The 26725-nt window shown below is 42.1% G+C and overlaps 1 protein-coding gene across 14 annotated transcripts in view; it reads right to left on the bottom strand.

The window, feature by feature from the left end:
* Window positions 1-26725, bottom strand: part of EXTL3 (exostosin like glycosyltransferase 3) — a 215683-nt gene that overhangs the window by 35806 nt on the left and 153152 nt on the right. For all 14 annotated transcript variants that reach the window (XM_042447739.1, XM_042447688.1, XM_042447775.1 and 11 more), the window contains one exon: window positions 15940-18501. In XM_042447739.1, the coding sequence (XP_042303673.1) occupies window positions 15940-18087 (2148 nt within the window). In that variant the 5' untranslated portion in view covers window positions 18088-18501. The remainder of the gene's footprint in view (window positions 1-15939; window positions 18502-26725) is intronic.

Below are 26725 nucleotides of genomic sequence, written 5' to 3'. Positions count from 1 at the left end.
CCCCCCCCCTTTAAAAAGTATTAAATCCAATGCAAAATTTAAAAACAAACAAACAAAAAACATACAAGTTAAAAACTGACCAGAAGGTCAACAACATCACTCAGCAAGCAATGAATGGGAGCGGCAGTATCTTATTCCCAGACATTTTTCTGAGGCCGGGTTCTCTATTCTGGGAAGGCCTGCTGGAAGAGATCCGCCTTTTAAAATTATTACAGTGGTACCCCGGGATACGAATGCGCCGGGTTACGAATTTTTCGGGATACGAAAAAATCCCATAGGGATTTATTGCTTCGGCTTACGAAGGTTTCTTCGGGTTACGAAAAAACCGCGGCGCTATTTTCCGCCACCGGAGGGCAGCAGAGAGCTATTTTTCCATTAGCGCCTATGGGAATTCGGCTTACGAAGGTATTTCGGGTTACGAAATTAACCGCGGAACGAATTAATTTCGTAACCCGGGGTACCACTGTATTATTATTATCATCATCATCATCATCTCCATCTGAGCACAGACAGGGGAAGTGTAACCCTGTTAGTGCTCTTGGACATCTCAGCGGCTTTCGATACCATCGACCATGGTATCCTTCTGGAACGCCTGAGGGAGTTGGGTATAGGGGGCACTGCGCTCCAGTGGCTCCGATCCTACCTCTCGGGCAGGTTCCAGGTGGTGAGGCTGGGGGACAGTTGCTCTTCCAGGAAAGAGCTTACATCTGGCGTCCCTCAAGGTGCCATTCTATCCCCCATGCTATTTAACATTTATATGAAACCGCTGGGAGAGATCATCTGGAGACATGGGGTGTGGGGTTATCAGTACGCTGATGACATCCAAATATGTTTCTCTATGTCTCCGACAGCTACAGTGACTAAGGATGGCATCTCCCCTCTGAATCCCTGTCTCGAGTCAGCAATGGGCTGGATAAGGAAAAACAAATTCAGGCTGAATCCAGGGAAAATGGAGGTACTTGCCATAGGCTCCTTAGGTTTGGGGAAGGAAATTTGTCCACCACTCCTAGACGGGGTTACACTTCCCCTGAAGGATGAAGTTCGCAGTTTGGGAGTACTTCTGGATCCGTCTCTACGTTTGTCATCTCAAGTAGATGCGACGGCCAGAAGTGCCTGGTATCAACTTCAGTTGATACGCCAACTGCGACCCTACCTCAACTGAAAGGACCTTGAAGCTGTAGTACATGCTCTGGTAATCTCTCGTCTTGATTTCTGCAATGCGCTCTACATGGGGCTACCCTTGTACCAAGTTCGGAAGCTTCAACTAGTGCAAAATGCGGCAGCCAGGTTGGTCACTGGTTCTTCGAGACTTGACCATATAACACCTATCTTGAAAGATCTACAGTGGCTTCCAATTAGCTTCCGGGCACAGTACAAGTTGTTGGTTATCACCTTTAAAGCCCTACATGGCTTGGGCCTGGGTTACTTACGGGAAGGCATCTCCCTATACAATCCGCCCCGCACTCTTAGAACAAGTGGGAAGAAATTGTTAGAGATACCAGCATCTAAATATGTTTCTACTTCCCAAAGAGCATTCAGTATAGCTGCCCCTAGACTATGGAGCAGATTCCCAGAGATTTGCCTTGTCACGTCTTTGGAAATTTTCAAGACAGAGCTCTTTCGCCATGCATACCCTCTTGACCTCCTATGAAGATCATCAGAAAAGAACGAGAGCATCTGACCCTGCGATTGACTGACGATGTTTGATGTCTTACACTTGATGTTTTATGTTTTTAGCTGTGGTTTTTAATTGCGCTGTAACTAATGTTGAAATACTGTAAATGTTTTTTTAAACTCTGTTGTGATCCCGCCTCGATCCATTGGGAGAGGCAGGAAGATATAAATAAAAATTATTATTATTATTATTATTATTATTATTATTATTATTACAGCTGACAAATTGTGGTTACCAAAGGTTGTTAAGCCATCCACAGGTGTCAAAACTGCTGCACCCACACAAAACAGGTTTCAATCATTAAGAATTTTATTTTCCTTCCATGACCATGGCTACAAAAAAGGACACTGACTCCTGCCAAACTGATTCTGGATACCTGAATCTACCCCCAAATAAATGATAGAGCTGGAATTCATCTCAAAGGCCATTCAGTCCAAAACCATGCCATGCAGGAAGACACAATCAAAGCACTCCCGACAGATAGCCATCCAGCATCTGTTTAAAAACCTCCAAAGAAGGAGATTCCACTACACTCCGAGGCAGCATCTGTCACTGACAAACAGCTTTTACTCTCAGGAAATTCCTCCTAATGTTGATCTGGAATATCTTTTCTTGTAGCTTGCCCCCTTTGTTGCATGTCCCAGTAACTGCAGCAGCAGAAAGCAAGCTTGCTCCATCTTCAACATGACATCCCCTCAAGTATTTAAACAGGTCTATCATACCACTTCTTAACCTCCTGATCAAGATCCATAGTTTCCCATTTAATCCACCCCATACCCTCAGGTCCTCTGTCGGACATTTACTCCAGTCAACCATAACTAGATTGGCAACTGTCAGCTGGAGGACCTCTTTTTCGGACTCCCCAAAACTGTGGAATGACCTGCCAGGAGAGATTCAACATCTGAATATGCTGTCTGAATTTAAAAGAGCATTAAAGACCAGTCTGTTCCAGCAGACTTATTGAGCTGATTTTTAAATTGTGAATTTTAAATGAATTTTAAATTTGGATTGTTTCAATATGTGTATATCTTGTCCTGTTAAAATGATGTGTGTTTTAACTGATGTGGTATGTCTGTTAATTGTTGTTGTTCCCCACCTCGATCCATGGGGAGAGGTGGGTAAGAAATAATAATGCCAGATTATATTATGCTCCACCCTGCTGAGCCTTGTAGCGCTTGCAACATGGACCCTCAATCTCCCAGAAAAGTTTTAAAAACTAGCTCCACAACTGATATTTTTGAATGAAAAGATGAGGTTTGCTATTTTTTGGCTGAAAAGGTTTCCTCCTATGAGCTACCCCACTTCAAAGCAACACCAAAATAATGCAAAAAGCAAAGGTGATCTTGCTTTTTGCTTTTAGAGAATGGTTGTTGTGTAACCCATGCTGAATCAGAAAAATCTGTAAACGACCCTGTGAGTTTCCACTGACACGGTTAAGGGGGGGAAACAATTAAAAAGCAAACTCCAAAACCCAGGCTTTTTGGACTACTGTGTAAGCACTACACTAATATAGGACCAGTCAGAAAACTAGCAAAATGCAGTTCAGATATTATAACTCTTAGCTTTCTTTAGATGTTGTTTTAAATGCTGTTAGATGTTATGGCTCTTAGGCTTTTAATGTATAATCATGCCAGAGAGGCTAGTATATGGTGTGTGTGTTTTAGTTATGTTTTTAACTTTTGCAGGTTTTTAAAATTTTATACTGTTTTTAAGTTGGTTGCTTTTAATTGCCCTTTACATTTTTACTGTAAATTTTTAAAATGGGTTTATTTGTGAGCTGCTTTGGAGTTCCACTGTGCCAATGCTGTGACCTGCCATATATACCTGTGGTCAATACCACATCCAGTAGAGTAGTCACAGAGTTGGAAGACACCACAAGAGACATCTAGTCCAACCCCTGCCATGCAGCAATCAAAGCTTCCCCAATACATGGCCATCTAGTCTCTGATTAAGGACCATCAAAGAAGGAGACTCCACTACACTCCGAGGGAGCATCTTCCACTATCCAACAACTCTTACTATCAAGAAGTTCCTTCTAACGTTGAGGTGGAATCTCTTTTCCTGTTGCTTGCACCTATTGCTCTGGGTCCTATTCTTTGGAGCATCAAAAAAAAGCTTGCTCCATTCCCAGAATAACATCCTTTCAAATATTTAAACAGGGCTATCATACTACTTCTCAACCGTTTCTTCTCCAGGCTAAACATACCCTAAGTTTCTCCTCATAGGACATGGTTTCCAGACCCTTCACCATTTTAGTCACCCTCCTTTGGACACGCTCCAATAAATTCTACCAACCTACTGGGTAAAGGAAAAAAAGTCATTTAATAGATCCTTTGCCAAAGCTACCTTACAACACGCAGCCAGGAAGCATTCTGAATGTTTGTTCCCTTGGCAACTTGAGAATATTTGTACCTACCTGCAAGGCTGAATTACACTGAATTATGTGCATACAGAATGTCAACCTCCCGGCGGAACATCCACCAGGCGTCTTGCACCCTTCAGTGTGTTTGCTCAATAGGATGCAGATGAGCACATACATCGGCACCCTTGAGACGCATTATAAAAGCAAAAGAAAACTACGCTGTTGGATGACAAGGGTGGTCGGTACCTTGGCAACCGTGGAAATGCTCCACCCTGCAGAGCCTTGTAGCGCTTGCAACAGGCTGCTCCGGAGCAAAGAATACGAAGCTTTGTGGCAGGAGGATGAATATTAATGGTTCTAGGGTTTAATCAGTGATGGAAGACTGACTTTCTCCTACAGGGACTTTTGCCCCATGATTTTGAAAATGGAAGAATCTGAATTTTACATAAAACAATCCCAGATGAACAGCTACAACTTTATGTGTATGCACCAATACATATTCATCCTCAAAATAAGAAAAACATATGAAGGCAGTTGCTGAGTTTCATCGCTGCTGCACTTTTAACATGATCCCAGATTTGGGTCCTATCCAACTTAGGAGGAGAGGCTTTAACAGAACATGTGACCCAGATGTTCCCAAACTCAGTTCCCACAGTGCCACAGTACATTTAGCCATACTCAGGTTTTCAGTTTATGGAATACTAATAGTTTGCTAATATAAAATTATGTCAACCATGCCAGATTATATTCAAGTAGTTTCACGATTATCATCATTATAATTCTGTACAACTTTATGATGGCTTTAACTGTATGTTTGTTGTGCATATGTGCTTAGAATCACAGAATCATAGAATTGGAAGAGACCACAAGGGCCATCCAGTCCAACCTCCTGCCATGCAGGAACTCTCAGTCAAAGCATCCCCAACAGATGACCATCCAGCCTCTGTTGAAAGACTCTATCACTCTCCAAGGGAGCTTCTTCCACACTGCCAAACAGCTCTCACTGTCAGGAAGTTCCTCCTAATGTTGAGCTGGAATCTCTTTTCCTGTAGCTTGCATCCATTGCTCCTTGTCCTATTCTCTGGAGCAGCAGAAAACAAGCTTGCTCCATAGTTAATGTGACACCCTTTCAAATAAAGAGGGCTATACAGGGCTCCTTGTGATCTTCTGCCTGGTTGCAACACATAGCCAGTAGGAGAAGCTACACCATTGTGATTTACTGGGAGTTGAGAGAGCAGAAACTGTCTGGAGAGGACCATGGGGTAGGGAATGCCTGTCCCTAAGTGAGCAGTTTGAGACCAGAGGAAGATCTTAAGATTCAATTTATGAATAAATAAATAAATATATAGGTACTGCTGTTTGAATGACCGCACGAGGAAATGTGAAGTAACATACAAAAACAAGGCTTAAAATGTTGGTTGTTTTCTTCATAAAACACCCTGTTTTCTTTAATGTTCAGGTTGGCAAGAAGCCAAGCATATGGGCTCCTTTGATTTTATTTTTTTAACTGCTCAGCTGTGGAAGCCCTGCTCCGCTACTTGGCCGAAATGAAATAAAAGCGACTAATTGGCAGAATAAGCATAAGAGGGTTTTGGAAAGGGAAAGGCAATTTGCAACATGTGGCGTGGGAAGGCGTTTTTGCCATTCTTTCCTAAACACGGGTAATTACTTCATTCCAGTTCTCAGAACTAGCGTGGTTTAAATGAGTACAGCTCCTTGGCAGAGAAGGTCCTTTTTTCCTTTTTGTTTTTTGTTTTTATTAGGCTAATAGACGTGCCCTTTGCACTCTTTGCCACATGCAGGCATGCAAAATGCACCCACAATTTGCCAGGAGGAAACTAAAGTACTACAGACAAAAAGAATGCTCTGCAATTTATATGCTGGCACAGAGCTGGTGCGTCATTAGGAGAATGAGCTGGAAAAACCTGCGGCTGAAATAAAGAAGAACTAAACCAACAAAAGCTATTAGGGGAAACTTTTTCGGCCCAGTGGGATGGGCACTCTGGGGGTCACTTACCCTGAGAAAATGGTAAAGAAAAATCGAAAAACCATAGACTTACAGAGTTGGAACTAACCACAGGGCCATTTAGTGCAACTCCCTGCCTTACAGAAGTCCACAGCTAAAGCAGTGCTGAGAGATGGTCATCCAACCTAGAATCATTGAATCCTAGAGTTGGGAGAGACCCCAAGGGTCATCCAATCCAACCCCTTCTGCCATGCAGGAACTCACAATCAAAGCATCCCTGACAGATGGCTATTTAAAGTCCTCCAAAAAGGGAGACTCCACCACTCTCTGAGGTCTCTGTTTAAAGGCCTCCAATGAAGGAGAATTCACCTCCTTCCGAGGTACTCCATCTTTCAATAGCTCTTACAGTCAACAAATTCTTCCTAATGTTTCGGTAGAATCTTCTTTCTTGTAATTTCAGTCCACTGGTTCACATCCTATTCTTTGGAACAGCAGAAAACAAGCTTTCGCCATCTACTACCTAACATCCCTTCAGATATTTCAAGATGACCACAATGTCACCTCTCAATCTTCAGTTCCCATCTCCCCCTCCCAATGTTATTTTAACATTAAATGAGGAGGGGGTAGTGTACTGGTTTGAATGCTGGACTACAACTCTGGAAACCAGGGTTCAGTTCCCAGCTTGGTCATTTGAGCACAGCCATGAAAACCATTGGGTGACCTGGGCCAAGTCACATGCTCTCAGCCTCAGGAGAAGGCAATGGTAAACCTCCCCTGTCAAGAAAACCCCATGGCTGGTTTACCTTAGGGTTGCCATAAGTTGGAAAGGACTTGAAGGCGCACAGCAACAACAGTAACCTGAAACCTATGTAAAAGATAAATTGCTGCTATTTTCCACTTTTTATTTGGGTAAGAAAAAAGTTCCAAGAGTCTGGAGGGATCAACCGTCATAAAAACAACTTTGTAGTCACATCTGTTTTTCAAAACCAGAAGCAGATTTCCATTCTCTTCCATTTTTGTTTGGCTTTGGAAATTTGGAAGTTAATAGTCTCTGTGGCCCATAGAGGGACCAAGGCTAGACAATTGGTGTCTCGAGCCACCATAGTTGCCCACCTTTGGTCTACATGCAAACTGAATTGGTCAGTGAAAACAAGACCTGGGGATCCCTAGAAGACTGCCAGATAGGCAAAGCATCACCAACCTCTATACCTATTTTCACACTATACCTATTTATTTACTCTTCTATGATCTGAAAAGCTAACCCTCCTCTTCTCCTAAGAGCACAGTTGTTGTTTTTAATTAAACTGTGCTATTATATTGCAGCTGTTTGGCATCCTTTCCTTTTGAGGCTGTGCCATTACACCCATTTCCAAAAACAAATATTTTGTCCTCTATGCAGAAGCATTCCAAGTACGGGCAAAGCTGCATCTTTCTCCTTTCCTTATTGTTATTTTTTAAAAAATATTTTAAAGTGAATTCAAAAGATGTATTCTGTCTCACACAAGAAGTCCAGCCTGCCATTTGTTCCAAAGGTTTTCATAATTAAAATCAGACTGGAGTAGGGAAAACAGCAAGAATCGTGGTACCACTGGTGTGCCAGGCCAGTAGAAATAGCAACCACGCCCTTCTGGAGGTTTGGCAAGGGCCTTAAATCGGATGAGGCACAAGGCTGGAATGGCTACAGAGGTTAACTCTTCCATTCTCATCCCAGAGGGCTAGTTCACACATGTACGCTCAACAAGCCATTTCCCACTGCCAGGATACTCAGCTCCAGGGCTGGCAGTGAAATTTCCAAATCAAACTAAACAAATAAACAAACAACAATTTCTGCTCTCGGGGGGCCTCTTCTGTGTGTCTGTGTGCCTTTAATTTGCCTAACTTATGGAGATCCCATGAATTTAATAGGGTTTTCTTAGGCAAGGAATACTCAAAGGTAGTTTTGCCAGTTTCTTCCTCTGAAATATAGCCAGCAGCACCTGGTAGTCATTGCCATCCCACATCCAAATGCCAACCAGCGCAACCATTCAGCTTCCAAGATCAGACAGGATTTGGTGCATTTATGGTATTTAGGCCCACTGCTCTTTCTCTACCTGGCACTAATTGTACTTTAGCCAGATCTCATGCTACCCTCTGTCCACTCCTCCCCTTTCAGTCTTTACCATTTCTCATGATGGCTCCTCTCAAGGATTTCTCTTCCAAACAGCACTGATACACCACTTAAGTCTTGTCTGCTCATAATTTGCATTGCTCTTCAACTAGTCTGGCCTGCCTCTTCCACCAGGGTATTTTGTTTCCAGACCTCTGATCATTTTGCTCACCCTTTTCTGTACATGTTCCAGCTTCTCAATATCCTTTTTGAATTGTGGTGTCCGCTGCTGGAACATAGCATTCCAGATCATGATTGACTAAAGCAGAATACAGTGGCACTATATTGTGATTTCCTGCATGGCAGGGGGTTGGACTGGATGGCTCTTGTATCTCTTTCAACTCTATGATTCTATGTCCCTTGATCTGGACAGACACTATATTCTTGTTGATGCAGCCTAGAACTGCATCAAGTTTTCTGGTCGCTGCATCATGTTGTTGACTCATGTGAAGTCTGTGGCCTACTAAGACTTTTTGAGCCTTTTCACAGGTACTGCTTTCAAGCCAAGTATTCCCCATCCTATGTTTGCATTTCATGCAGAGCAATGGCCTTATTCTCATATAATCTTGTAGATCCTGTATAATCTGCCCCATACACTCAGGTCCTCTGGGGGACATTTCCTTCAAGTGGCCAGGACTAGACTGGCAACAGTCACCCAGAGGACCTTTTCATTGGAGGTCTTTAAACAGAGGTTGGATGGCCATCTGTCAAGGATGCTTTGATTGGGATTTCCTGCATGGCAGAATGGGGTTGGACTGGATGTCCCTTGCGGTCTCTTCCAAGTCTAGGATTCTATGATTAGCTGTCCCTCAACTATAGAATGACCTGCTGGGAGAGATTCGACAGCTAAATATGCTGTCAGAATTTAAAGCGGTATTAAAGAGCTATCATTTACGACAGGCCTATCCAGTCGCTTAAACTGTGACTTTTAAACTGGTATATTTTAAATTTATGTCTGAGTGATTTTAATGTAATGGTTATCTTAATCCTATGTTAACAACAACAACAACAAATTTTATTTATTTCCTGCCTTTCCTCAAGGCTCTTTAACCCATGTGTTTAAATGGTTTTTCATGTGTCACCCCACTTAGAGCTTTGAGGAGAGGCAGCTAAGAAATAAAATAATAGTAACAACAACTATTATTACTACTACTACCACCACTACTATTATTACTATTATTATAATCATTATTCGCTGAAATCTGCCAGGGTTCTCTAAATGTGTCAGCAAGCGAAGTAATCATTTTGCATCTCCTACAACAACATAACCAGACATGTCAGTTTTCTCCCCCACGCAGTCATTGAATAATTGGGTGGGGGAATGCAGGGGCAACATTTTGGAGGGTGCTAGAGAACACTGACCTTAGCAACAAATCAAAAAAGGGCATATGCAGACACTGGGTGAACTTGTATCTGTCCATGTCAGAAATAGGAAGCCAGCCTATATGTGTAAAAAGAAAGGGCTAAGGCAAGCCCTTAGGGCTCCACGTACACTTCCCAGGTGCTCTGCAACTGCTCCAGGAAAATGAAAGCAATAAAAATTGAATTAAAGAATAGTTCAATTCTAAAAGGATGTTGAGAAACTGGAACGTGTCCAAAAGAGGGCAGCAAAAATGTCATATGAGTAACAACTTAGGGAGTTGGGGATGTTTAGCTTGGAGAAGAGACAGTTAGGTGATATGATAGCCCTGTTTAGGTAGTTGAAGGGGTGTTAAGCTTGTTTTCTGCTGCTCCAGAAAATAGGACTTGGAACAGTGGATGCAGGCTACAGAAACAGAGATTCCACCTCAACATTAGGAGGAACTTTCTGACAGTAAGAGCTGTTTGACAGTGGAAGACACTCTCTTGGAGAGTGGTGGAGTCTCCTTCTTTGGAGGTCTTTAAACAGAGGCTGGATGGCCATCTATCGGGGATGCTTTGATTGAGAGTTCCTCCATGGCAAGGGGTTGGACTGGATGGCGCTTGTGATCTCTTCCAACTCTATGATTCTATGAGTCTAAGAATATATTCTTATTATATCCCTAAACACCATTAACTTGTAAGTCATAGGGTAGGCCTCTTAGGGGTCCTTAGAAATAAGGACTCCATGAGTCAAAATGGTTGGGAACCGCTGGGCTAAGGACTAGTCTTCTGTCCTAGATGTTGTCAAATGTATAGTCTGGGACAGTTTCTACTCTACAGATCAGAGAGTGAGCAGGAATTTTAACCTGTGTTTCCTTCATTTGGATCCCAAGACTCAGATCACCACATAGTACTTGCTGTTTTCAAATCTTCATTTCCTGCTTCCTGCACATAGGTTACTATGGGTTTTGGTGTTGGCAGCACCTATTTTAGAATGCACAACATACCCCATCTCATTACACTGTAATTTGTTGGAGTTCATTAGCTGTCTGCTTTAGGTGCTTTGATCAGTAATCACTTTGTCACAGTGGTATTATCGCTGTTCTGCACCTGGTGGTCTTATGATGCTTGAAATTGTTTTGGTGTTAATAGAAATAGCAATTTTTAAATGATGCTGATTCTACCCCACCCCTTCTATCTTTAATTGGAGAAAAACCTTGATTCCCCAGCCCCTTCTGCTGCATCTTAAATAGCTCACAATAAAAAAATATCTAGGTGAAGAAAGAAAAATACGGACTTGCTTTGCAGTCTGGCTTATGGAAACAAAAAGGCAATTATTTCAGCTCCCGCATCAGGTTTTAAAATGAAGGAGCCAGTCAAACACCAGGAATTTTCCAACCCAAAAATTCAGGATCAATGAATGAAAAAGACAAGCAAAATTGAGTGTAAAAAAACAAACAAAACCTGCAACAATTTGGTGACCTGCTTACAGAAATATTCAAGGCAAATAAACATGCATTTGTGGTGAAATAGCCCAGAGAGAGACCAGAATTATAAAGAAAGAAGTCTCTGTTCACATCTTACCCTTCTATAAACTCACTGGGTTGCCTTAGGCAAAGCCTGGAAAGGTTTCTGGTTTTGGAACTACAAATCCCTAACTAATAAGGATAGAAGACATCATGGGTATTGTTGTGCAAGAAATAATTTTTCAAAGCTTTGGCTGTAGGCAAGACCTTTTTCTCAGATGATGTCCTACCTCACAGGATTGTTGTAAAGACTTTGAAATAACTATTTAAGGCAGGTCAACATCATGGAAAGCAGATGTGTAGAGAGCAGCCCTCAAACGACTGGAAATATGATTCAGCAAAACTTCTTGATTCAAAGATTTCTACAGCTGCTACTCATAAACTGTCAAATATATCTTCACATTCATATGTTTCTTGTGTGCCTTGAAGCTATTTCCAACTTATGGACACCCTGTCATGGGGCTTTCTTAGCAAGATCTGTTCAGAGGAGGTTTGCCATTGCCTTCCTCTGAGGCTGAGAGCCTGTCACTTGCCCAAGGCCACCCAGTGGGTTTCATGGCTGAGTGGGGAATCAAACCCAGGATCTCCAGAGCTGTAGTCCAACACCCAAACCACTACACCATGCTGGCTCCGCACACTTTAGAACTTTACTAGAAAATCACTTTTTAAAACCAGTAAAATGTGATATTCTACAGAAACAGAACATTGCAACCAATAGTACGTTTCACAGCTTCTCTGCAGCCTCATAAGATATCAGTGTTTTTGCAGCCTGGAATGCAGGGTGCATGGTCTCGAGATGCCAGAAGCAAAAACTTTATACAGTGGTACCTCGGGTTACGAAATTAATTCGTTCCGCCGCCGCTTTCGTAACCCGAAAAGCCTTCGCAAGCCGAAAACCCATAGGCGCTAATGGGGAAAAGCCACGATTTCGTGTGAAATAGCGCCGAAAAGCACCAAAATTTTCTTCGTAACCCGAAAAAACGTTCGTAACCCGGAACAGTTATTTCCTGTGGGATTTTTTCGTATCCCGGAAATTTCGTAACGTGGGTATTTCGTATCCCGGGGTACCACTGTATAGGATTCTCAGGCTTCAAAAAGACTGGGGTGCCACTCCAACCCAAACCGAGCCAGGGAACTGTGGGAAAGAAACTGTACTAGTCTTCACCAATCAGGCATCATCCAAAGATGCTACACTAAAACATGCACCATTTCCAGAAGTGAAGACCACTGGTTGTGCTGGGTGAAGAGGCTGGGAGTTGAATTAAAATGCCTCCAGAGGACATCTGACTGCAGTAATATTGCTTTTTTCACTTTCTCCTTCCTTCCAAAAAATCCCAGTTCTATGCTGATGGGTGCCACTCATCATGGACTCTTAAGATGTTAAAGGGGCCACAAGGACCAGCTAAACCAACTGCTCCCATACAAGAATTCACAATTCCTGACACTTCCTTGGCATCTATAGTTTGGGTCTCCCTTTTCTGATGTTCTTCAGACCAGAAGTGTTTTGGATTTCAGATTCCCCCCCCCCCCCCCAGATTTTGAAATATTTGTATGAACACAAGGAGCTATCTTGGAGAGAGGACTCAAGTTTAAACATGAAATTTATTTATGTTTCCTATGCACCTTATAAACACAGCCTGACGGTAATTTTATATGTAATATTTTAAACAAACACTGAATCATCTGAAAGCAAAGGTGTCACTAGGTCGGACAACCATGTGGGCAATTTTGGATTTGGAACATTTTGGATTTTGTAATTCCAAATAAGGGAGACTCAACTTGTAGTAGATCCTTTAAGCTTTATATACAGTAGGTAGCCGCATGCCCTCCAAATCTTTGGGATTACAGCTCCTTGACTACTAGCTGTGGTGTTTGGGGCTGATCAGAGTGGTAGTCTAAAAGGAGCTGAAGGGCAAAAGGTTGGCTACCTTGGCTATAAGTAACCAATTATGCAAAGTCGAAGGCTTTCATGACTGGCATCCATAGTTTTTTGTAGGTTTTTTTGGGCTATGTGGCCAACGTCAGGAAGAAAATCTTCTAGAACATGGCCACATAGCCCGAAAAACCCACAAAAAACAACCAATTATGCCTTTCTGCAGGGATTATTTCTTACTCCATGTAGTCTTGAAAGGTTAAACTGGCATGATTAGAAAGACCTTAATCAAAAATTAATCCAGGAAGCAACAATGGCAGTTTCTGTTTGTCTCTTTGGTGTGTGTGTGTGTGTGTGTGTGTGTGTGTGTGTGTGTGTTCAGTCACTGAATCTCGTTTTGCTGGATATTTTAACTTAACTGTTTTTTATTGTAACTCGGCTTTTAATGGCTCCTTGCCAAATAAATAAGGCAAGCTAAAACTTGCAAGTAAATAGTAATGAGTTTCGGACAACATTCTCCCCAATTATAACAAATTCCAGAGTTACAGAAAGAGATGGAATATTGTGGGTAAGATCTGTTGCATTTTCCTGCACATGTGTGAGAAGACTCTTTGTGGCTGACATCTTGCAGAAGTCAAGAAGAAGTTTATATTTTAAATAGGCATTATTTTCTAAGGGAGCTATTAGTTTCTGAAGCGGGGGGGGGGGGGGGATAAAAAAAAGAAGCGGGATAATTTGAAAACTAATTTTTCAAAAAGATGTAAAACTGGAAATTATTTTTTTTGGGGGGGGGGGAGAGGGCATGTTTTTATTCACTTCTCTTCATAAGTATTAGTGAGAAACAATATGTTGAAATATATTAGGAAGAGGTTCACTGCATCTAGCATTGGATTCCAGCAGGCAACTTATCATCCTCACTGAATGTACATTTTGCCTTCTCTTCCCACCTCACCTCTACTTTAGAAAGAAAACGCTAGCACTATTATCATGGAATTAGTCCTCTGTGTGTGCAAGAATTATAACCAGAGATGTAAAGATCCAGGGGAAAAACTATGAAAAGTGGGAAAGAACAATTTTTCTCCTTTGTTAGCTGGAAACCCCTTCCTTGTTTCCCCCACCCAAGGCTTCCAGTTATAACCCTTAATAGTTTTAAGGCTGTGGATAATTATTTTCTGTCCCAACACAAACTGGACCCATGCGAGTATATGGAATGACCATGGAGTGTCTACTGAATGTAGACACTTTGGAAAGCACACTCTGATGTGTATACAATCCCAAGTAGCCATTTAGATTGGGGGGGGGCATTTAGATGTACAGTGCCTCCTCACTAACCACAACTTCTTTTCACAAATCTAAGCTTCTTTAAGACTTACATCTAACCCAGTATCTGAACTAACCCTGCTCAAACTAAGACCATGAGGACTATCACCAAAAGATGAGGATAGGGCAGGTTGAATATGCCTTATTGGAAAGGAAAGGAAAGGAAAGGAAAGGAAGAAGCAACCTAAGCATGGGTGTCCTCCCAGCTCCGGTACTTTAAAAAGGATCTTTTCTCCTCTGGTTAACACAGGGCTATGCAAGAAAGAAGAGAATCCTTAACCTTCAACAATGAAGAGTTGTCTTGAAATGAACACCAGCAAATTAACAGCATTGTTCATTGTTGTGTGCCTTCAAGTCACTTCCAATTTATGCCACATCTAAAGCAAACTGATCACCAGGTTTTCTTGGGAAGTTTTGTTCAAAGTGGTGGTGGTTGTCTTTTGCCTTCCTTTGAGCCTGAGAGAGTGTGACTTGCCCCAAATAACCCAGTGTGTTTCCATGGCTGACTGGGGATCTGAACTCTGGTCTCCAGAATCGTAGTCCAATGCTCAAACTACTACATCACATTGGCTATTCAGAATCTCCTACTTGGAGTAAACTCCCTAAGCCAATAAACAATTCCAAAAATGGCACAAAATGATCTGTATTGTACATATGCATATAGAAAACTGTTATAACCTCCTCCTCATGCTATCCTTTTGCTCCAAAAAAGACAAAGGGACGCTGCTTAATCTGCCTCCTAAATTTTTTCCAGTGAGAATAATCATTCCTCAGTTCCTCCCAGCACTCCTCCCCTCCCTGCTGACCTGTCCCCCACAAATATGAGATTCCTTTTGCTGCAAAGACATTACTGCAGCCTTTGCCAACTTGGCACCCTCCACATGCCTTGGGACTATGAGCTGGCTGTGAGATTATGGAAGTTGCAGGGAAGCTGTAGCTGGAAGAAAATAGGAGGGTAAGAACAGGGAAGAGCATATGTTCTGAATTGCTGACAAATGGGATGAAGGTTTTTGTAAAGGGTGAATTATTTGGACTCTAAGTATACGCTGTAACTGGAGGGAAAAAATCACTTCTGACAACAACTATGTACTGAGATCAATTCTGCTTACTGAATAAAGCTTTTCTGAATCTGCTGAAGGCTTTTGTTCTTGGAGTGGAGTTAGGCTGTATATTATACATTTGCTATTACAACTCCCTGAAGTTCAAGATGCCCTGAATCTGAATTATGTCTGTATACTTTTTATAATGAACTTACAAAACTCCTCTCTGAGCTTGCTGCTTGGACTTTGGACTGCCCAGGTGCTGACCACATTCGTGCTCTAAATGCGAATCAATATTATTTTGAAATTATTTTTTCCACAAGTAAAAAGGCTGAAAACCTATTGATCATGCAATCTGCTTTGCTCTGAACCTTCCCAAGGCCCTTAGGTTGGTAAGGGTTCAAAGTTGGGGAGCACTTCTATAACAATTCAACAGAGGATTGGATTCTGAGGCTATATGGGAAGAGTAGTGACAGTACATGAAGAGCAATTATCTCTTCATATGCTGGTAGAGACAATGTCCACCCATCCTCAGCACTGCAAATACTCTGTTGGGATCCAAAATATTATTACACAGTTAAAGAAATGAGACTAAAACCACACATTGTTTTGTAGAGAGAAAGAAAGTCTGACATCTTTCCACCTCACTCCAACTGAAGAATAAGAAATAAGTATCTGAATTGCTCTTACCACAATTGGAACACCAATGTCCGGCCACAAGAGATCTTCTGATGGAAGCTTGGGTGAATTCCAGACCACCACTACTTTGTTTAAGTAAGGGAGACCATTGAGCCTCTCCAGGGAGTTCATTAATACTTCCTCTCGCTCATACGTCAACATGACTACTGTAAACTGTTCCCTGGGGACATTGCCACCCAACGCAGCTTGGAACTCCTTCCCGGAGCCACCAGCTCCCCCTCCAATAGGACGAAACCCAGTCCCAGACCCCAAAAACTTAGCTTCTGATGGCAGGACAGGATCAAAGGGTGTGTGGGGAAAGAGATGGAAAGGACCAGGAGCTGAGTTCCAGTTTCTGTAAATATCCATTGCTGTGAGGGTAAAATTACGCAGGTATTTGGGAGATGAATAGGGCGGCTCTGTTTCCACTGGCCCCAAGTCCAAGTCCCCATTGTCAGCCATGTTGGGGTCTGTGCCAGCAGCTTTGCCAGATCGGTGCGGGATTTCCACTGCTGTTTCCTCTCGAATGGGGATAGCTGGAATTTGGATTCGAGTCCTTATGATGGCCAAGACTGTGCTGAAGACACTGTCTGATGTGGAAAAGTAGGTCTCCCACAAGAAGCGGCCCTGCCTCCTCATGGCCAAGAGGTCATTATCAGAAATGCTCCTCAGAAGGAAATGCACTTCTGTGATACGTGGCTTTGGTATGATTAAGGCTGCCTCGTTCCACCGGATAACATCATGATAGGGCAAATGGACTTGCTCTCCAAGAATCACCGGGATAGCTCCAACTTCCAGAGCCTCAAATAGTCTCATTGCACACCCAGAAGAGATTACAAGGTGGGTGTCGCCTGGGGTGATTATCAGTGCAAAGGTAGATAGTTTCAGTAGCTCTAGTCTGTCTTCCCTTTCTCCACAAAGAGCCCACTCAGTGGGCAGGCTTGGCTTAGGCTGGTTCTTACATGTGAATTCTACCAAGACAAAGTCCAACTTGCTGTCTTGGACAGCCTTCAGGGTGGCAATGATCCTATCATCATAATCTGCTGGGGCATTGCCTTCTATTTCTTCCTCAAACGAACGTACTTCTTGCAGACTGGATCGAAGAGATTCAACCTTCTCTCCTTGGAAACTGAATAAGTATTTCCGCTTAACAGGTACCTGGGGTGGGATCTCTAGGAAGTTGGGTTCTGACATGGCATGGACAAGGGGAGACACCACAATGTCGAACCCTGGACGATACTGTACATCATAAAATGTGGACTGGGCAATCATGGCCCTCCCTGTGCTGATGTTATACAGAAAGTTCTGAGTTTCTGACTTCCTGGATAAGTTAATAATGAGATGGTTATGCCCATCAGTCCGCCAATAGGGTAGAGTGTGCAACTGTTGCTCTAGCTCAGTAGGCTTTGGCATTACAGGCTCCTGCATTTCCCCCACTAGGATTATGTATAAACAGGCAATGTTTGCATTTTCAGTAACATACACATTAGTTCTTACAGTGGATTCAAAGGCCTGCTTAATTAAAGGGTCTAAGGAGTTCCCAAAAGCGAATTGATCGCTGTTGTAGACATACACAGGGAAGCCAGAGGTTAGTGGGCAACGTGAATAGTCGAAGCAGTTGTGTAGCCGGCAATTCCTGTTGGATTTTGGCAAAGGGAAGTTAGATTCATCTTTGTCTGGCAGCAGACGGATGGGTAGAGAAAGTTTGGGCTGGTTCTGAGCCATCAATTCTTTGTAAGAATGCTCTGTCTGACTGATGACATTCTTCAGCTGCAAAAGATCTTGCTTGGCGTTCTCAATGCTCTTCTTGCAGGCTTCGATCTTGAGGTTCAGCTTAGCAATCTCACTGTTCAGCTCTTGGCGCTTCGCTTCCAACTGAAGCAGCTCTTCACTCACTGACTCTCGGATGCGGCACAAATCTTGGACGTGCTTTACCTCACACAGTTCGTTCCCTGTGCGGGGGCCAAAGATGCGTTTGCCAGCATCATCTGCATCATCTATGGTGGTTAAATAGTAATGGGCGATGAGGGGGAAGAAAACCAGGATGATGAACAGCGTGAAGCTAAGCCAAGTGAGCCGAATGCGACTGGACCATCGTAACATCCAGGGTTGTCCTCCGTTCCCTACTCCCCCATTCCGCAACATGGTATACCCAGTCATGAGTCCAAGAATTGGTGCCGCGCCCCTATCACGTTGGATCAGTAGCCATAACCAGAACTGTTTTATCTGCAAGTCTCTTGAAGGAAATGTTATTGCGCCAGTTTGACAACGGGCCAATAGAATGGAAATTTCATCTTCTCCTTGAGATGAGTGATGCAACTTTTGATACTACTGGATCCAATAATCAAATTCTTCTCCCCAGTCTTCAGTTAACTGGGGGTTGCCAAGAGAGCAACAAAAGGGCTAGCATGGGGATAAGAAGCCTCCTTTGAGCCAGAGAACCACAAAAGGAGCAAGCCAACCATCACTGTCTCTCTCCACATTGTATTAGTATCTGATGTACAAGGAAAGCATGAAGAGGCTCACGGTATCAGCATCCCTCGTTGAAATTGTGTTGTCAGTATTCCAACAAACCTAAAAGACAATAATGATATATCATCAGACAATAGAAACAGTGCCTGCTTTTATTAAGCCATGAAAACATGAATAAGCTTTCATAAGAAGCGTGCTGTCCTACTTATCAGCTAGATCTAATCTGTGGTTTACAAAGCCAAGATAACACTTCAGGCATTGTCAAATGGCACTTTCTGAATCTTGAGAAGGATGAGAAATAGGTTGGTATTGTCTGTATGATCCTTCACTAACATCTATCGTCCTGCTTTTTTTAAAAAACACAACCCACAATGCTATATTTGGCTATACCCACAATCCAACCCCTTTCTCCAAATTTACATCTTTGGATATGAGAAATGTAAAGTGCGGTCTCTCTCACACCAAGTTCAGAATATAATAGTTGTCTAAACCTTGATTTCATACATTAGTCATCTTTGGCAATAATAATAATAATAATAAAATTATTTGAACGAATAGTGTCTACAAACCTCTGAGCATTTAAAACTGGAATTTATTAGCTATTTAATTTTTGTGTGCCCCAGTTCCCCCCATCTAATAACAACAAAAACGACACAATTTCTGCCATCCCCAACGTAAGTAAGATAAAGGAAAGTGAAAGAAAAGAAATAGATTTATTCCTCTAACTTTAAATAGGAAAAGGGAAAAATAACATCAAGCGCACTTCAGACCTAAGAGGTGGAAAAGCATTTCTCTCTTAAGATATAATGAGCTTAGAATTCCACGCAAGCTGTGAGAGACTGTGAACCACTCTTTAAAAGATCAACAAATAAAGGGAGCGGGGAAGTCCATAACGGTAACTTAAGGAAAAAAGTTTTTTTTATCTTAATCCAATTGGTTATAGCGACTTCCAAATGGGTGATTGTCAAAATCTTTGTTAGCTTTCCATTTCCCATAGCAATAAAAACATGCCAACCAAATCTCATATGGGTATTTTCCAAATTTAAAGTGAAGGGATCGTTTAGCTTAATCCAGGTAGCAGCCAAATCAAACTACAAGCCCAATAATAGATTCGAAAATCTGGGAGAGAGTATCCCGCCTTTGTGCCTTGCAATCCTTTAACACAGACCATTTAATTCGGGGCCTTTGTCCCTTCCACAACAAATTTCCTTAATTCACAATCCCACTTTTCTAAAAACTTCATCTTTTATCGTGATTGGCAGGTTTTGCAAAGAAACATGATTTTGGGAGAATTGCCATCTTTATATGTGCTATCCTCCCCAATAAAGAAAGATTTAAACGATTCCACCTTCTCAAATCTTCCTGGATTTCCCTTCCACATTCAATATAGTTATTCAAACAGTTTCAACAAATTGTCCTTTGCAAGCCAAATTCCCAGATACCCTCAATTTTTTTTCTCTATGAAACCAGATTCCTTCCTTAAATTTCCACTTCTCTTGTTTCGCCTAAATCTTTTGTTAACATGGCCGTTGTTTCTATTTACTTTTAATCCTGAAAAAAAACTAAAACGATCTAATCGTAGAGTAAGTGTCCTATACTTTGGTTCGGTTTCTCCAATGATCAAGGCAAACATCGTCCGCAAAGACTCCTGGATTTTATATTTCGTATCCCCCTTTCCTCAAGCCTTTAATACTTTTATTTGTATAATAGCTGAAATCAATACTCCATGGCATCAGAAAAAGTAATGGAGCAATGGGGCAGCCTTGTTTTACTTACCACCCCCGCTGTATGCCAAATTCGGGAGTTAATTCCCCATTTACCGAAACTCTGGCAGTTTGTATGTTGTAAATATTTTTAATCTGACCAATGAAGGTTTCTCCAAATCCTACATGACGGAGAGTTTCTAACAAAAAATCCCCATCTCAGAGAGTACAAGGCCTTTTCCCATATCTAAGGCAATACTGCACACTTCTTGTCATGTGTTAAACATGATAGTATTCAAGGCGTAATATCTGCCGAATGTTGTCCTTTTAATTGCCCTCCCCGGTAGGAAAGCCGTTCTGCATCCTACTAGAACCTTATTTAAGATGCCTTTTAATTTCTAGTTGACAGGATGGCAGTAAAAATTTTTATAATCCACATTTAGAAGACTTATTGGCGGTAATTGGTAATCAAAAGGGGGTCTTTCCCTTCTTTAGGGATAAGGGCTTACTTGCTGCCTCCCACGTAGGGGAATGCCTTCTGAATTTACCTGATTGAATACCTATACATAGGATTGGCAGTTTCCATTGTGAAATTTTTTGTAAATAATGGGCTAAAACCGTCCCTGCCTGGAGCTTTGCCCTCCTTCATATACCGATTGCAGCCAGTATCTCCTGTTTCGATATTTCTGCTTTAACTTATCTCTATCCTCATCTGAGATTGAAGTTTGATTTTAGAATTAAGATATTCCTTTAAGCTAAGTTGTGACCCCTTTTCACGCCGGGTCTTTGTAAAGAATCCTTGTAAAAGTGTCCGAAGGCTTTCACAATGCCTTCTCGGGAAGTGATCAATCCTTTACTGTCTTATTTTGGTAAAGCTCTCTGCTCTTTTGGTCTTTTCAGTTTTTTTTGCTAACACTTTCCCACTTTATTCCCGTGTTCAAAGTTAAATTGCCTAGATTTCCTTAGGTCCTACCTATCTCTAAGAAATTGTTTGTGTCTGTTTTTGGAGAATTTTATTTCATTTTGGATCCTCAGATTTGTAGGATCAGACTCCAAAAGGGATTCTTTCTCTTTAAGTTTCCTCAGCAGTTCTTTTCCTTTCTCTCCCTCGCTTTTTTATTTTCTGATGCTTTTTTTAATTAGTAAACCTCGAAATACGGCCTTGCCAAATCCCACACTATTTAGATTGAACATCGGTGGTTTCATTCGTCTCAAAAGTATGAAATTATTTCCTCTTTCTATTATTTCACAAACTGTTCATCTTCTAACAGATCATCCTTAAACGCCAAACATAATCACACTTCTGTCCTCCTTCAAAGACATCTCAATCAGGCAGTGATCTGAAAGAGCTCTGGGATCTAATCCATTTTTTGAGCCTTATAACTAACTGTGCTGAAGCCAGAATTAAATCAATTCCGCGACCACGACTTATGGGCTTCAGAATAGAAAGTAAAACCATTTCTATCCCCGTTTTGGTGGATCCATAAGTCTTTCTAACTATGCCTTGAATCATTTCGCTGCAGCCCTCGGGAGTTTCCCTCCCCTGACTGTCTTTTATTTTTCTCCCAGATTTCCTATCACGTTTGGGATTTAGCACCCATTAAAATCCCCTGCCATAACAACATTACCCTGGTCTACAGCATTAATTCCTCGTTCAGTTTTCTGTAAAAGATATCTTTCTTTTCAGTGGACCATACACATTACTACACATAAATTTCGTTGCGCCTGTATCAATTTCTAGTATTTGGTATCTACCCCCATCACAGTGCCAAGTTCTTTTGTCTGAAATTTCTTGTTAACATAAACGCCACAACCACCTCTTTCTTTTGTTGTCGAAAGTGCATAACAATACCACAACTGGGATTTCTTAGATATTTTTTGCTCTCCCCTTCTTATTTTCGTTTCTTGGAAACACTATATCATATCCTCTTTTTTCTAATAGATGGAAAATCTGTTTCCGCTTTTTATCCCGTTTAATCCCCTACATTCCCAAACGCAAGTCTAATCGTCATTGTTTATCTAGTGACCCTTTACAGCCAACAAAATTACGTATAAACCTATTGAAAAATAATAAGATTTTTATCTATTTCCCCTTAATTAAGAGATCTCTTAATGTCAGAGAAAAGACCGTATGTATATAATATATAGGTAATAATATAAATTTCCAGGACAAGAAAACAAACAAATACAAGGTAAGAGGGAGGAAATGACAAAACGTTTCAAGCATCAAAAGTCTTTGGAGAGAAGATTGGATCTTCCAAATCAAGGCTTAGGAGAAGAGGTTTGGCTCTCTGTTCTATTCCAGCCCTCTGAGAGGTTTCTTCTTTCTCTGCTGCTCGTCTCGAACGTCTCTTCTTTCCCTGATTCAATATTCAGCTCTTCCGAATTTCCATCTCTGTAATTTCCCTCTCCCCCGAGTCAGAATAAAGAAAAGATCTGTAAAAGTCTTGCTTCTCTACTGTATCAGCTTGACTCTTTTTTGTTTAAACATGAAAACAATACCCCCGGATCGCCCACTATAGCTTATATTTTCCCTGTAATAGGGGCTGTCAGGAATTTATATTGCGTCTTTGTTTTATGACTTGTAGAGGAAGATCTCTAAAAATTTAACTTGAGTGTCACGATTACTAAATTGTCCTTATGTTCTGGTGCACGCACTTTTCCTTTATTCTAGTGGTGGGTAAAACGATGACGACTCGCGTGGTAGCCCCTTATCTTGGGCTATTTTTGAACTGACTCTGATAATTTATCTGTTTGTGACTCAATCAAATCCAGCGGAATGTCCAAAAAAGGGATAGCGCGGGTAAGACCTCTCCCCTAAATCTTCACTCTCTACCTCGGGAAGCCCCGGATCTTAATAGCCTGTCCCTATATCGCTTTTCTTGAATTTGTAAAGAAAGTCTTCCTGATGTTGATGCCTTTCCAATTTGATAACTTTCCTCTCCAGGTCCCCTGTTTTCTTTGTAGTTTGTTTGAACTTCTTTCTTATTTTCTGCAATATCGCGGTTGATCAAGTCAATCTTGTGGGAGAGACCTCAATTTCTATTTGCATGTCCCGCCTGATTCTTTCCCTTAGACTCTTCTGTTCCTCCCTAATTTCTGATTTAAAATCCTTTTAAATTCCCCTCAGTCCTCTAGAACACAGAGTTATTTCTGATTGTTTGCTTATTCCGTCTAGGAGTCACGCCTTGTATTGTATTGATTCCACTTGCATTCATCTTTCTGTACTTGCCGCTTCTTGTACCATTTGAGCCAGTCTGATAGAAGAAGCCCGTCCCAAACTATTGTTCTTCTGGGTCTTAACACTTTCTTGGGCTCAGCTGAATCAAACAAGGGCTGACTCACAAATCTCCGAGGTCCCAGCTGCAATAAATTCAGCTGATCTTCTCCCAGTTCAGCTAATTCCCACTTAAAGGAGATCAGAGAAAAGAAAGGGGAAAGAAACGAGGCGCCGGCCCCCTACAGTTTGCAAACAATTCTTAAAAAAGAAAACTTGGCTGAGTGGAGTAGCCTTAAAGTAAAATTTCAGTAATATTTTAGTCACGGTGTTACACGCGGATAAGTGAGTAACAACTCTCAACACGAGTTTTTTCTATTGTGTTAACCCTGTTCAACTCCAGTCTGTAGATTAATTACAAGATATTTTAGTCACCAAAAAAGCAAAAGAAACAACAAAAAAAAAGACTGTCTATATCCAAATATCAAAATACGGTGCAAGTCTTTTATACACCTATATTCCCTACAGTGTCACCTTATAGGATGTTTATCCGAGCGGATGAGCGTGGAGGAATCTGAGAGAACTCACTATATCTCTACCTTCCAAGTCACGAGAGGGCCCCCTCTTTTGGGTTCAATGTCTTGGCTCCGCCGAAAACCAAGTAATGAGTCCTCCAAAACCGCTACCCCATCGTTTCTTCAGTAGGTAGCTTCAGTTAAAAGGTGTCGCCTGAGACTGGAGTCAGGACCAACACACTACAATCCCGGCTGTCTTGCGACCTTCCAGAGCCACCTCCCTCCGTCCTTGAGGGGATGGAGAAGCAGGCTCTCGGGCCCCCTGCAGACCTCGACTCAAGCCCGCCCGGCTTGGGTACCCTAATGGTCCTCAGCTGGATATAAGAGTAGGACCTTAAACGGGTCTGATTGCAGTGGAAAGGAGAGCGGAGCAGAAGCTTTCCGTCTCCGTTCGTCTCGGCGTTCAACGCGGAAGTCTTATCCTAACTTAAAATAGGAAAAGGGAAAAAAATAACATCAGAGCACTCAGACCTAAGAGGTGGAAAAGCATTTCTTCTCTAAGATATAATGAGCTTATGAAATTCACAGCAAGCTGTGAGAGACGTGAACCACTCTTTAAAAGAATCACAAAAGGGGAGCGGAAATACCTGGATGAGCAGGCATCAGACAGTGCCAAGTTTCACAGAACAACACATTGTTGTTATTCACCTTCAAGTTTTTTTCTGACTTATGGCAATCCTAAGGTGAAACTATCATGTTGTTTTCTTTGCATGACGTGTTCAAGTCTGAGAAGGTAAGCTTGCCAAAGGTCACTCTGTGGGTCTTCATGGCCAAGTGAGGATTTGAACTCTAGTTTCCACAAAACCATCCTAGGCCACATAAAACAGACATTCTTGGTAGCCGGCTCCAGAAGTTAGAAGTGGTCTCTTTCCTTACAATTCTCCCAAATACAAATTCATTGCCAATGCCATCCTTGTTTGGGCTGCTAGAGTAAAGGCATGTCCAGAGTAATGCCGCCACCCACACAACTTTAAAAGAATATTTCCTCCCTGGCCAAATGGAGGTTGCAAGTAAGAAGAGAACCCCAAACCCCACATTGAGAGCTGTCTAGAATGAACATCAACAAGTTAGTGGTAACATGTGAAGTCGAAGGCTTTCATGGATGGTATCCATAGTTTTTCGTGGGTCTTTCGGACTATATGGCCGGTTCTGGAAGGTTTTTTTCTGACGTTTTGCCAGCACTGTGTCTGGCATCTTCAGAGAATGCTGGAATGGACATGAGTGGGGGATTATATACTGTTGGTTGAGAGGAAGTGATTGCATGTTAATCTGTGTATTGTTCTGTTGTTGAATGGCAAGGCCTCAGATCAAATTTGGTTTATTCATGATCCATTGTCTGCTGGAACCCCCAACCCTGGGGGGATTTCATTTGCTTTGCTGGGTCTTGATTTTGGTGTTTTTTCAGGACTGGTAGCCAAACTATGTTTACTTCAGGGTTTCTTCTTCCTGTTGAGGTTGTCTAGGTATGTGTGGATTCCAAAGCCTTCTCGGGGCAGTCGGACCTGATAGTTTGTGGCATGGACCAGAATTTCAGTGTTTTCAAATAGCATTTAGGCTCAGGATGGTTTATAATGTGTTCTGCTACTCTGATTTTTCTGGCTGGCCCAGTCTGCAGTGTCTCTTGTGTAGCAGAACATGTTATAAACCATCCTGGGCATAAATGCTATTTGAAAAAAACTGAAATTCTGGACCATGCCAATGACTATCAGTCAGAATGCAGAGGGAAGGCTAGACAACTTCACAGGAAAGAAAATAAATAAATACAGTGACAAGAGATTAACATGTAAATCACTTCTTTTCAACCAAGGGCACAGAGTATACAGTGCTCCCTTGCCTTGCCGTTCTGGACCCTTGCACAAGTCAAATATAATTATTATTAACCTATTTATGAAGCGCTGTAAATTTACACAGCGCTGTACAAACAATTATTTAGACGGTTCCCTCCTCAGGCTTACAATCTAAAAACATGACACAGAAGGAGAAGGGAGTGGTGAAGGGAAAGGGTAAGAGGTCCCAGCAGTTCTCCAACCTCCGAGGCCTGGACCAAGGCAGATGGAGTGGAGGGAGGGCTTGGCTTCAAATGGAAGGTTAATCATTATCCAGGGAAAAATACATACTCACAAGTAGGATATACATATACAGTACATAGCAATACAGTAAATGGATCGATAAAACAGCCAACAACAGAACATCAGATAGTAAGCGACAATTATGCGATGCCTGGGAAGGCTTCTGAATAGGAGGGTTTTCAACTCCGTTTGAAGCTAGTTAAAGAAGTGATGGCTTTTGCTTGTGAGAAAGAAGGTTCCAGGAGTGGGGGCAGCAAGTGAAAAGGGGCGAATCCGGGATGGGGGCAGAGGAATCCTGGCTGGGACAGGAACCCTTGACTACCAGAACGGAGGGCCCTGGGTGGAAGGTGAGGAGAAAGAAGGTCTGATAAGTAAGGAGGGGCCAGTCCATGGAGGGCTTTGAATGTCGACAGCAGGAGCTTATACTGAATGCGAAGGGAGAGGGAGCCAGTAAGGGATGCCAAGACAGGAGAGATGTGGTCAGAGCGGTGGGTGGAAGTGATAATGCGTGCAGCTGAATCGGGACGAGATTAAAGGACGGAGGTGAGAAAAAGGAAGCCCAGCCAGGAGACATTACAGTAATCAAGTCGTGAGATCACTAGGGCATGACCAGATCTTGGCAGTAGAGGCGGAGAGATATGGTCGGATTTGGCAATATTGTACAAAAAGAATCTACAAGCCTTGGCTGTGGTCTGATCTGAGGATACACACAGAGAAGAATCAAAGATAAAACCAAGACTGCGGCTTGCTGGACTTGTTGAA

The sequence above is a fragment of the Sceloporus undulatus genome, chromosome 1 (assembly GCF_019175285.1).
Source record: "Sceloporus undulatus isolate JIND9_A2432 ecotype Alabama chromosome 1, SceUnd_v1.1, whole genome shotgun sequence".
Lineage (NCBI taxonomy): Eukaryota > Metazoa > Chordata > Lepidosauria > Squamata > Phrynosomatidae > Sceloporus > Sceloporus undulatus.
This window is presented reverse-complemented; position numbering and strand designations above follow the sequence as displayed.